Below are 12,563 nucleotides of genomic sequence, written 5' to 3'. Positions count from 1 at the left end.
GATTTGATGTGCATCTATTTGAATAAAGAGGGAGGAAGAGAGGTGTGAAGAGAACGTGAAGGTGTGAGAGTCAGAGCTGGCACTGCTCGGATGTCTCAGGACAGACGTTAATACCGGGGCCATGGAAGTGACCAGAGACCAGCTCATTCCCAGCAGCACAGTGCCTCTGTGTGGACTGACCAGTGCAGTTTACTGTGTTCGTTCAGCTGCAGAGTTTCTTGAAACAGACTTGAGTTGATGTGACTTTTCCGATGGCTTAATAAAACAACATCAGACAGTTACAAGTACCATTTGTCTTCTTTTATAATACACATATTAAGTAAAATCTACTTCAATACATTGATAGTACAAGAAAAATAGTATATCATACTTCTAATGTGGAGCACACCATTAAGTTCTTCCATCTCCATGCAGACATCCTTTTACTCTCTTTCAAAGACCAGTAGAAAAAGATGCTGTAAGTTGGGAGAAGGTGACAGTGCTGTGGAGTAACAGAACTCTGCAGACAAACAATTAGACTGAAAAAAGAGGAAAGAAAGAGATGAAGTCAAACGACGCCTGTACTGTTACATACCTGCTGAGTATCAAAAAATGCTTTTTACATTTTTGTTTACAACAAAGTCTCATTGGGCTTTTATATTAGGTTTGATTACAAAAGGAGCTTTTCATGTACAATCTAAGGCTGCCCATGTCTTCTGAGCTCTGAACCACCTGCGTGAGTGTGTTTCCAACAGTCCCTTTAATCCTTTGTGTGGCTTCAGTCTCCTTGGAAACCAACATCAGGTTGAGAGTCTGAGAGCCAATGAGAGAGCAGCTCTGCTCTGAGGAGGGGGAGGTGTGGGATGTGCCCTGCACCTCCACGGCAGCGTCCACAGTCATTTCCTGTACTACCACCCCCTCAGGATGACGAGGTCTTTCCTGATGCTGACGGTGGGCTGGTGGGGCGCGGCACCTCGACCACTATTACTTCTGATTGTGCTGCCTCGGGCTGACAGTCGGAGGGCTTCAGGGGCTGCGTGGAGATTTTTGCCAGGGCGGGGTGAGGCTGGCTCACCTGGAGCTGAGGCAATCGCTGAGCCACCGCCGCTGGTTTGGCCAGGATGAGCTGCGGTGCTGACCGACCAGCCATTACCTGGATCGTAGGTGAAGTGCCGGCTGCAGGCTTAGAGGTGGCCTGTGGTGGCAGCTGTTTGGCCTGGATGAGCTGCGTGAGCTGGCCTGCAGAATTGGCCTGCATGAGCGAGGCGAGCTGGTTCGCTGGGATGGTGATGATGGTGATCTTCTCTCCTGCTTTGGAGCCGGTGGATAGTACGGTGGGCAGAGCCTGGATCACCAGTTTGGGGGGAGTGCTGGAGGAGGTGTTCGCTACACTTACCGGGACTCCTGTGGTGGTGGTGAGAATGGACGAGGAGTTTAACGTCACCTGACCTAGAGAGTTGGTCATGACCACTGGCATGGCTCGGAAAGGTCTGCAGGAGGAGGCACAGGGCAGAGAGGTACATTTCTTAGTCTTCTCATCTAATACAACAGCAAGTAAATTAACATGTTTCCAAGAAGTTTCAGGTTAAACCCAATACATCTGTACTGACAAGACTAATCATTGTGATCTTCTAATGTAATGACGAACTGGACAATATAATTTAATGAAATTGCTTCTTTGCTGCTGAAATGTAGTTTGAGAAGTAAAAACTAAATAAACCAGTTTTACAGATCAACACTGAGCAAATCACATCAAATTTGGTTGTGAACACATGTGAAAGCCAAATAGACTTCTCAGACCTTGTCGTGGCATTGCTGGGGATGACAGTGACATAGGTCTGCTGCGCTGGGATGGCAGCACTGGAGTTTGTGCCCAGGCTGACAGGACCCTGCTGGTGAGCTGGGTGCTGGGCCACGCCCTCACTGTCTTCCAACTCCTCGCCCTCTTCCTCCTCGTCGATCACACGAATGTTCTTAGGCATGTCTTTGAACTGGTAGGCCAGACGCTGACCCTCCACCTTCGCCAGGATGCCACGCTGGTAGTAATACCTAAACACGCACATCAAAGCTAAGTTATTACGGGTGACAGAGACAGACAGCAGTCAGCACTATGAGGCATTTGTGGAGAAGACAGGGTGACCTCAGGGCTCGACCCATGGTCTCGTAGTTCATGTCGGGCTTGTTCTTGTGTTTCCCCCAAAGTTTGGACACAGCCTTGGAGTCGACCAGCTTGAAGATGCCCTTCTCTCTCTGCATCCACTTAATGTAGCGTGGACAGGTGTTTTTATCCTGCAGCAGCTCCAGCAGAAACTCCCACAGGTAGGTGGTGTTGCCTGGAAGACACAAAGCACAGCCACATAAACTTCTGAAGCACCACACAACTGATATAAAAAGACTCACACAGGCCAACTCCTCCTTAAGGATGCTTCAAGTTCAAGTGAAGTGAAGTGAACTAAAGGGAACAATGTATCTGCTTGAGTTGGTTTTCAGGCCTAGTGGAACACGTCGCACTATTACTGATGCAAGAACACAGGAACAGACTGTGGCCACAGTTTTACAACCACAGGTGATATTTTAAGTTCTGTTGGACCAACATCAATGATGCTGATGCAAGAGTTAACTTTCTCCAGAGTCCAATGCATGTCTGAAGTAGCTTAAATGTCAGGCTCTCATTCTCTTCAGTAAATAGAACACATATAAAAAGGCTGAACTATTTTACATAAGCTTTACCTGCTTATCCACATCAGGGACCCAGTGGGCATGTGGAGTTGATCCCACATCACACTGGCAGAAGAATACTTTCCTAAACTCTCCATGATCCACTGTTTCCCATTTATTCCCTCTAATTTGTCCCACCAGTTTCATAATGAACCAAATCTTATTTTGTACTTTTTTTTTTGTACTCTTTTTCTTTGTACAGATTGAATAGAATTATGTGGATTCAATGTTCCTCACACGTTCTTTTATTTCCCACTCCATTTTATAACACAGAAGAGAATTTAGACCAGCAGTCAGAATAGTGCAGGCGGTTTACAACTTCACACAGATAGCTGATACAAACCTTTGCCCTCCCTCTGTCTCTTCTTGATCCCCAAGTCAAAGGAGCCATTGGAGGCAGGCTGGTGTGACTTCGGCTTACGTGCACCTACATTCAAAACACACACACACAGGGATAGTAGTGAAAACAATACCCAGAAATTATAACACACTTGTTTATGAATTAGTCTTTAATCTCACAAATGTTACTGTAGAATCATTACAGATGTGATTGATTATTAAAACAATAACAATAATTATTTATAAAATATTGACATATTCCCTCTGATTTCTGTTGGGTCTGCCCTCACAGTGAATCCAAATCTTCAGGATTTTTTTTTTTTTTTTTTTTTTAAAACAATTATCTGTGGACAATGCCACAATATTAACATTGACAAACAAATGGTCATCCTCTATTTTATCTAAGTATCTGTTATGGCTCTGAGTCATATTGTGTGTGTTCATGTGTTGTGTTGTTCTCCTTCCCTGCCTGGGGGTGGTGTAGTTTCCTGTGTCTGTGTTTCAGGTCTGGCAGGGGATTGGAGGATGGCCTGATGGAGCTCATTTTAAAAAGGCTCACCTGACCTTGCCAGTGGTCTCGGTTCTTTATCCTGGCTCCCTTTGCGGCCGTGCCTTTGTTGGTAATCCCCTCATAATATATATATTGTACAAGTGTTTTCGGTTTATTACCATGTTGATTGTTGTTTGAAGCGGCCCTGACTAGTTGTAGTGAAGAGAAGCCTTTTTGTTTTTTGTACCCTTTTCTCCTGTTCTTGGTTAGGTAGGCAGGTAAGATCCCTGTATTTTCTTTTTCTTTTTGGAGAAGGGAAGTTAGTTTGCTATTATAGATTGTTTTGTTTGTTATTTTGGCTGTGCTCTTCCTGACGTTTTGGTGCCAAGGATTTGTAAAAAAATAAATAATTTGTTGGACTGCAAAAATCTGCATGGCACTGGTTATACTTGGGAGTGGGGAAAGAGGGAAGTCATTTATGTTATGCTCTGGTAGCTCCTAGGCCCACAGATTTTTTTGTTCATTGATTTGTTGATGTGGAGACACAAATGTCTAATGTCAGGTGTGAAGTGATAATCTCAGAACTGAACACTTGTGTTCAGATGTCAACAGCAGATCTGAACAGGCCTGTGTGTAGCAGGGATACTGACTTCCTCTCTTCTTCTTGGCAGCAGGTTCACAGTCAGGAGGGATTGGGAAGGACTCCTCCTCTATGGGCCCACACTCTGTTGACACCTCCACCACCGTCTCCATCATCACATCCTCTGCTGGGGTCAATCAAAAAAAAAGTCACACTATAACGTCTGATATAGACATTGTATCTGGGTTTTTTATTATAATTGTTATTATTAAGATGGCCGAAAAGCCAGGAGTCCTGTAAATAATGATGTAGACTTGTTTCTGTATGTGTGTATAAGAGAGAGACTCATGATAGCTGATCTTCACATTAAAAGTCTCATGGTCATAAACTTCTACCTCACAATTCAAGGAATAGTACTGGCTGAGATATTCTTCATAACAGATACAGTTCTCTTCAGAGTGAAGTGTGCGTATGCACACATGGATGAAATTGTTGGTCTACCTGTATATTACCAGTGCTGACAATTAATAAAGCCACATAGAAGCAGAAAGTATTATTTGGATCACACATAGGACCCACCTACTTATAGATCTTTTAAACAATGTTCATGAAGTTAAGGGATATGTTAATTTTTTTTATTCCATATCTCTATCTGCTTCCTTATGAGCTTTTGTAAACGTTGGCAAATCTGTATATTCTTTAGAAAACCCTCAGGTTTTTTTGTTATTTTTTTAAACTATGCAAAGGTTTTAGCATGTTTTTATTCTGTGCCTTAGGTTTTAATTAACATCATACCAACATAACAAAATAACCTTCAGTGGAAAAGGGCAAATTAAAATTTGACAATTTCAAAAAATTCCAAAATTAAAATTTCACAAAAAACACAAGCCACTCGTTAAAGCTCAGACTCCTGTGTGTTACTGGCTGTGTGGTACCTGTGTTACGTTCACTGTGAAGTCCTCCAGGAGACTCCATGTGGAGAAGAGCTTCAGCTGCTTCAAACGTTTTGTCAAAACACACCATGTCATGACCTGACATCTCCACTGAGAAGAGGAACACACAAACCTTTGTCAGCACACACAGTACACTCGCTGAGGAGGCAGTAAGACAAGACCAACATAAATATCCTGTTTCTGGTCTGAAAATGAGGCAAACACAGACAGCAATACATTTCTGCAACCTCAGCTACTTTGAAATGTTGACTTCCTTGTTTTGGGTTTGTGTCATGTTCCTCCCTTCCTGTTTCCTGCGATCTAGTCTAAAGGGTCAGACATAATTTAGACCAGCAGGGGGTAGTCTACTGCTGTGGCTAAGGGGTGGAGCGACGTCCTCCAACCAAAACGTCGGCAGTTCGATCCCAGTCTTCCCCACCTGTATGCCAAAGTGTCCTTGAGCAAGATACTAAACCCCAAATTGCCCCTCATAGGAAAAAAGGTGCTGCTAATAGATGCACTGAATGAATGTGTGTGAACGGCAAACTGTAACGTAAAGTGCTTTGAGTGGTCATCAAGACTAGAAAAACTCTATATAAATACATCAAATAAAATAAAATGTACCATTTAATACACAACTGCAAAGACAGAACATCTCTGTGTCAAGCATTGCAAATAGACGAGTATGAAATGAAACTAAGTTGCACAGATTTCAGACAGTCATATGGAGTTTCATTTCAGACCTGGATTAGTATTACATTATTATCATGAATATATATGGTGACATGGCTATACGATGTGTTGCAAATCACAAAGTTCACTGTAAACTATTTTATTAATTTAGATGGTATTTTGCACTGATGCAGACGGGGAATTTGCAGCGAGAGTGGACAAGGGAGGAATACGTCAAACTTAAAGAAGTATCTGGTGACACATGGATACATTGGAAGGCAGAGGGATGCACCATGTTTTCTTGCATGACTCATGAGAAGCATCAGTAGTGTGGCTGTCTCAGGCCTCGACAGTAAAAAGATGTCTAGTCGATGATGTCAAATGATGACTAGTTTGGAGTTTATTACTGTATTAAAGACTGAAACTGTTATTTGGTGTTTAATTATTGTAGCTGGGTTAAGTTTTATTTATTATGTGATTTTAGTTTATACATTTGTAAAGAGTTTCGTACTTACTCATATTTATATATTTAAGTTAAGTATACTTTAAACAATAAAATGCTTATCACAAACTGTAATTTTGTTGTGTGTTGTGTTTTTTTCAAGAAAAAAGGTTGCAGGTTCTTGCGCTGTTCAGGCCCTGGAACTGTTTATAAAATATTAATTTAGCACCGGTGACAGCAAAAACTTTGCTGGATGTTTGTTTCTAAAACAGAGAAAATGACTTCGTCTTTTTAAACTTGATTCTTGTTGTGTTCACTTGGGACAATCAATAGATTCACTTCCAGCATTAAAATCATAGTAGAGGGAAAACAAGCAGCCACAAACAGTTCTTACTGTGGCATTTGAACAGCGTTTGGGGCCGGAATTAACAACTAGAGCTGGAGGGGAAATTAAATGTGTGTGAATGAAAGTGGAATTATTGATCAGAGGTCTGAAAAGTTACAATGCATCCCATTCCAACCCTGCAGAAGAACTTCAACAAATACCCATAAATCGACCCACGATTTACAAGGCAAATTACACATTCCAAGAATTCAACCCACTCACCAGTCTCAGCCACCTCAGTGACCACCTCTTGCTCCTCAGCCACATCCTGCATCAGATATGTTTCGTCATCGTAGACCAGGACCTGAGCTGAGTAGCACTCCTCCACCTGGGCACTGGGCACCTCCTCCACAATCACAGCTGGACAGCCCTCATCTTGCAGCACCACGCCCTCCTCCTCATCCACATCTTCCTCCACCTCCTCTCCACCCTCCATGATCACCGCCTCTACCTCCTGCTGAATCACCTCCTCCTCCTCCTCCTCTGGATGCTGCTCACACTGAACACAGTTTGTAAAGATTTTACAAAGATACAAAAGATTTTTGGTGATGTCGACATGTTTGCAGTTCTCAACAGTATAACACCTTACAGAAGCAATGATTACACATCTTGTGGAGATACCCTTCCAAGTAATACTTGCACTGAATTAATTATTCAAGGCATTTATTTAGTGCTCAGTTACAGCACTTTTCACAGTGAATACAGCCTCAAATATTTGACATGAAATAGTAGGTTAACACAGGAATAACTAATCACATTACTTAAGGTTTCATCTATATTAAGCACAACTGGTGTGAAGACCTCTTTAACTTTGGTACGTCACAAGAGAACAGAGCTGCATTCATTCTACTGCCAACTTCTCCTCTTTCTCACTACTCTTTCTAACCTTGTGTTTCGCTTTCCTGCCTGCATCTGTAAGCTATGGCGTGGACTCACCTGCTGGGGTTCCTCTATGACGGTGACATACTCCACTATGTTCCCTCCACCATCTGACACAACCACAGAAGTCATTACTCATTCCTACCAAAACAAAACAGCACAGTGGGTCAGGATGGAAAAGGCAGCACAAGCACCTGAACGATTTACATTATGAGTAACTTTTTTTATTTATAAAGAAGTTTGGAGTGTGTTTGTGTGCAAAGCAGTGGTCATGTGAAAGTTCCATGGGCGCCTTCTCTCCTCATGACCTAGTACCAGTAATGCTGTGGTCTTTCTAGTGAGGACAGAACATTTTACAATCCAGGCAAAACAATATTTGTTATACTTCAGGCTTAAGCTAAATTCAATTCATAAGTGATCTAATAACAGACATTTATTTAGACAAAGTAAGGAAAGCCATAAACAACTAAAAAAGCAAGGGACCATCAATAATTGATTAAACTTTAATAACAAGTATGACTATTATAATTATGTATAAATGTGTTATGTTATATTCTGGGACTTGATGAAGTGCTGGATTGTAAAGTGTGATGGGTATTCATGGCACTTTAGCAGATATTGATGACATCTTATCGTCTGGTGCCACAGTGTGGTGGGTGGAGACTGAGCATAATAGATTATACTGAACAAAGATATGAAATACTGCTCGGAAGTATATTTACAAATTGAGGGCTGAGAAGTCCAGAGCACAGGATCTTGTGTACTCGGACACAGAGTGAGTGGCTGAGAGCAGCAGCCGGTCTGGGTTTAGGATTATAGGACAGAGGGTCTTCCTCCAACAGTTCATCCACCTCACTGTAAACAATCAGCGCGGGATGCAGAGAAGAGTACGGTTGGCTGAAGCCAGCTCGACTGTATTCAACACTAACACAGAGAGATCGAACCCATGACAGCGTCTAGAATGTCAAACACGACCGGGTGGTTGGAGGAGCTGAGAGGAGCCGAGAGGAGCTGACAGGAGCTGACCCTTCTCCTCACACGGGCTAATGTTTACTTTCTCGTCTCGCTGACACTCTCCTGCTAACTAGTTAGCTCATAATTCGGATATATAGCAAAACGAAACCAACCTAACTTCTATGTAACGCACTCGAAGTACAGTCCGTTATGAATAAAATACAAAACAACACTGGCTGCTTCTTTAAAGAGGAGACACCCACTACAACAAGAACTCTCAACGGCCGCCGTCATTAGGGTTAGTTGTTGAGCTCGACTCAGTTAGCATAGAGCTAGCGAAAACACCATTTAAAGGCGGAGACCACTGTGGCTGGCCGGCCAGCAGAGCAAATGACCCCTGTGTGCTGTGAGTCTGCGGGAGACTGTCGATATGTCCACACAACGAGTTTCCTCCGCTTACCTTGTTTTGCTTTTGGTAACGGAAAGTAAGCCTCACTGCTAGCACTAGCTGGGCCTGATGCTAGCTACTGTTAGCCGAGCTGTCGCGACCAGAGCGCGGACTTCGCTCGTGTGAACAGGCGCTCGCTGCTGCTCCGTCCGACGGGAATCGCCGTAACGACACCTGGAGACCGTAACGCGTGAGCCCGGAGCCGGTGGACGCCGCTGCAGACCTCCAGGTTGTGTTCACACCTGCTAGCTTCTTGCTATCCTGTAGCTTTCCGGCGCGCCGCCTCTTCTCTACAACCAGAGCGCAGACGTTTGTGACGTCATGAGGACAAACCCCATCAGAATGATCGCATGTGTGACATCATCACAGTGAAGACAGGCAGAGCCGTGTGGACGCAAATGTTAGGATCGTAAGAGACCTTTGTGATGGTTGATTGTTTGGCTATGAACAGTCTGTGACAAGCATTGAGTAATGTGAGGAAAGCTGCTCCCTATGATTTATCCCATCTAATGAAAAGCCATCTTCATTTTTATAGTACTGAGAAAAGAATGAGGATAAGTGGTATTGACCGAATCTAAATACTAAATGCAACAATACACATCTAAGTAATACATTCATGAAAAAATGGACATTCTGATCATACCCCTGCATTATACACTGCTCAAGGGAACAATGAAGGGAACACTTAATCATCACAGTACAACACCAACTCGATTAAACTTCTGGGACAGGAAACTCCATTAGGAAGCGTAAGCGGTTGTGAATCAATTTCACCTGCTTAGGTGCAAATTGAAAGTAACAAAAAGGGGACCGGAGAGGAACCAGCAAGACAGATTGCTACAGATCAGTTTTCTCTCCTTATACTTCCTGTTTGACTTTTCTTGAGTTTTGTATTTTGTTCTTGGCCATTCTTACGACGTATGATAGCATGAGGCGGTACCTGCAGCCCAATCAGGTTGCACAGGTAGTCCAGCTTCTCCAGGATGACCCATCTATGCGTGCCATCGCAATAATTTAAGTTTGCTGTGTGTTTTCCAAGCACAGTCAAAAGAGCATGTAGGGGATACCAGGAGACGGGCCATTACACAAGAAGAGCTGGACAGGGCTGTAGAAGGTCAACAACCCCACAGCAGGACTGTTATCTGCTCTTTTGTGCAAAAAGGAACAGGAGGAGCAGTGCAGAGCAGCCAGAGCCAGACAAAATGACCTCCAGCAGAATACTGGTGTGCAAGTTTCTGAGCAAACTGTCAGGTTCACCACTGGTGCCCCGTTCTCTTCACAGATGAGGGCTGGTTTATAATAAGCACACTTGGCAGGCGTAAAAGAGTCAGGGAATGCTGTGGCAAATGCCTGCTACATCATCCAGCATCATTGGTTTGGTGGTGGGTAATTGATGGTCAGTGGAGGCATAGAGGGTTGCACAGACCTCCATGTGTGAGCCAGTGGTACCTTGGCTGCTGTTCAGTGGTCGGATGAAATCCTCAGAGTGACTGTCAGACCTCACAGTGGCGCACTGGGCCCTGGGTTCGTTCTGTGGCAGGACAATGCCCAGCCTAATTTGGCTAGAGTGTGAAGGCAGTTCCTGGATGACAAAGGCATTGATGCCATTGACTGGCACTCACATTTCGCAGGCCTGAATCCAATTGAGCGTGTCTGGGACGTTATGTAATGGTGTATCCGGTGCTGCCAAGTAGCACCAAATACTGTGCAGGAGCTCACTGATGCCCTGATCCAGGTCTGGGAGGAGATCCCCCTCAACATGAATATTTTGTTCATTGAGATCCTATGTGTGAAGTTGTTCCCTTACATTTTTGGAGCAGTGTATAGAAGACTGACCTGCAGCATCTGGTATTGTAATTATTTTTTTGTGACTCATAGACTTAGAGAAAACAACATAAAAGATAAAAGATTGTCTTCAGTTAACCGTCACTGTGCATTGACCTGAATCTCCTGAACACAGCTCCTCCTTGTAAGATTATTAATAATCTTCTAGATTCATTTACTACTAGCTATGGCCTGATCTATCAAATGGAGATAAAATGAGATGTAACTAACCTTAGCTCTTCAATAACTTTACTTCCTCCAGCCTTTATAAATCAGGACATCAGTTTCCACAGATAAGGATGTTGTTTCAGAAAGACAGTGGTGCCAGGTAACTTAAATGATTTACTGAAGTTCTGTACTCAAGTACAAATATGCAGTACCTTAACTTTAGTATTTCCATTTTATGCATCTTTATCTCTACTCCATTACTGTGCATACTGTAAAAACATATTTTTGTGATTGCTGAATTATGATAACATAATACATTATTGAATGATTTTTTATTTAGAAAACTAATGATGATCTTACAGACGTTCCATGTAGACATTAATACATGATAAAGACACAATATATGATACTTAAATACATTTATCAAACACATGAGTACTTTACCCCGTGCAACATTTTCAGTGCAGGAACTTAAATGGTGATGTAGTGTTGTTGTGTTACAGCATTAACTTCTTGAGTTACCACTTAATTGAAGTAATAATAAGACTTACTCCACCACTGCAGGAAATGAGCCATTTCACAAATGTAATTTTTCAGTTCAGTTTAAACGACACAAATGAAACTCCACTTATCTTTGTTTCCAACAGGAGTTTACAATATCCTAACCCAGACAAACACCCTGTTCGTACCTGGTATTAACAAGTCCCGGGTGATCCAACCACACGTGAGCAGATGCAAACACACCCGAGGACACATTCATATCTGATCAATGTGTCAGGATGAAGCTTTTATTTCTTCATTGCTTAAACAATCTTCATTGAGTTTAGGCCCTAATTTTATAGGGAATGATTTTTTTGTTAAAATTGAATCACTTTGGTCAACACATTTTTTAACTCTGTTGAACCTGGAGTGAAGGGCTTTAACATGTGGTACATTCAAAGCTGAAGAAGCCAGTGAAATCTCTGACTTTAGCTGGTTTTGGGTGTCTGTGGTGACATTCTCTTGCTGGTGCACAAGGAATGCTGTGTCATATGTCAGCAATGACTGTATTACTAGAACTAGAGATGGGAGTGACGATAATGACAGAGAGAAAGCTACAGTAACTAGGAGTATGACGGAAAAACCTAGGAAGCTTTAAAAAAAGAAAAGAATTCTGTTGCTTCAAAAAAGAAATGATTAATTAATTCTTTTTATTTCCCCCCCAAAGATGTCATGAGATCAACGTTTCGCATGTTGGTTGATAGACATCATAGAACGGTTTTAGTCCTCACACAAAATCCACTATGTAATATTAAATGTTCATGATTAAGTACACAGCTTTACAAGTATCTAAATATAAAAAAATGACATTCAAAAACTAAGCTTGGCTAACTCACTTGGACTGTGTGTGTGTATTCGGAGGCTTTGATCAGATACGATTGTCAGTGACCAAACAAGCCACCACTTCTCATCAGAGTCCGAGTTAAATGTTGCTGAATCGTGATTGGTCCTGTATCTGGCACTGTGAACCAGTGAGTACAACACTCATCTATCTCTGCATGTTAAACATGTCCTCTAACTAACACTGACAGTTAAGTTATGTGAGTTTCCATCAGACAGAAGCTTTCTGGAAGTTTTACCACATTCAATGTAAATTTGCTAAAACCAACCAAAATGTGCTCCTTCAGGTCAGGTAAGAGGTAGTAAAGGGTTTTGAGTGGAGCACTGCTTTGTTTTTAGCAAACACAACTGCTGAGACAGCAGCAAGATAGAA

General features: G+C 42.5%; 1 protein-coding gene across 4 annotated transcripts; it reads right to left on the bottom strand.

Moving 5' to 3' along the window:
• Window positions 1-285: 285 nt before the first annotated feature.
• On the bottom strand, window positions 286-9,136 carry elf2a (E74-like factor 2a (ets domain transcription factor)). 4 transcript variants are annotated; one of them, XM_020084383.2, is made up of 9 exons: window positions 8,831-9,136; window positions 7,474-7,557; window positions 6,760-7,036; window positions 5,042-5,149; window positions 4,177-4,293; window positions 3,041-3,124; window positions 2,120-2,312; window positions 1,780-2,028; window positions 286-1,469 (listed from the first exon to the last, which is right to left on the bottom strand). In XM_020084383.2, the coding sequence occupies exons 2-9, from the start codon at window positions 7,546-7,548 to the stop codon at window positions 899-901; spliced, it is 1,674 nt and encodes a 557-aa protein (XP_019939942.1). In that variant the 5' UTR covers window positions 7,549-7,557; window positions 8,831-9,136; the 3' UTR covers window positions 286-898. The 4 variants fall into 4 exon arrangements, with proteins under 4 accessions (XP_019939942.1, XP_019939961.1, XP_019939951.1 ...); XM_020084402.2 differs by having other exon boundaries at window positions 7,474-7,526; XM_020084392.2 differs by having other exon boundaries at window positions 4,177-4,290; window positions 8,831-9,133.
• Window positions 9,137-12,563: the final 3,427 nt, after the last annotated feature.

Source organism: Paralichthys olivaceus, chromosome 9 (assembly GCF_024713975.1).
Source record: "Paralichthys olivaceus isolate ysfri-2021 chromosome 9, ASM2471397v2, whole genome shotgun sequence".
NCBI lineage: Eukaryota > Metazoa > Chordata > Actinopteri > Pleuronectiformes > Paralichthyidae > Paralichthys > Paralichthys olivaceus.
The sequence above is the reverse complement of the archived record's forward strand: the minus strand, read 5'-3'. Positions and strand labels throughout refer to the sequence as shown.

What these genes read in the sequence shown, in the direction of transcription:
- elf2a (XM_020084383.2), bottom strand. Translation starts at nt 7,548, where the DNA reads ATGACTTCTGTGGTTGTGTCAGATGGTGGAGGGAACATAGTGGAGTAT. An exon ending in TCACAGTGAACGTAACACAG is followed by an intron (nt 4,294 to 5,041) that starts GTACCACACAGC and finishes GATTGACCCCAG; the next exon opens with CAGAGGATGTGATGATGGAG. An exon ending in ACCATGGGTCGAGCCCTGAG is followed by an intron (nt 2,029 to 2,119) that starts GTCACCCTGTCT and finishes GTGCGTGTTTAG; the next exon opens with GTATTACTACCAGCGTGGCA.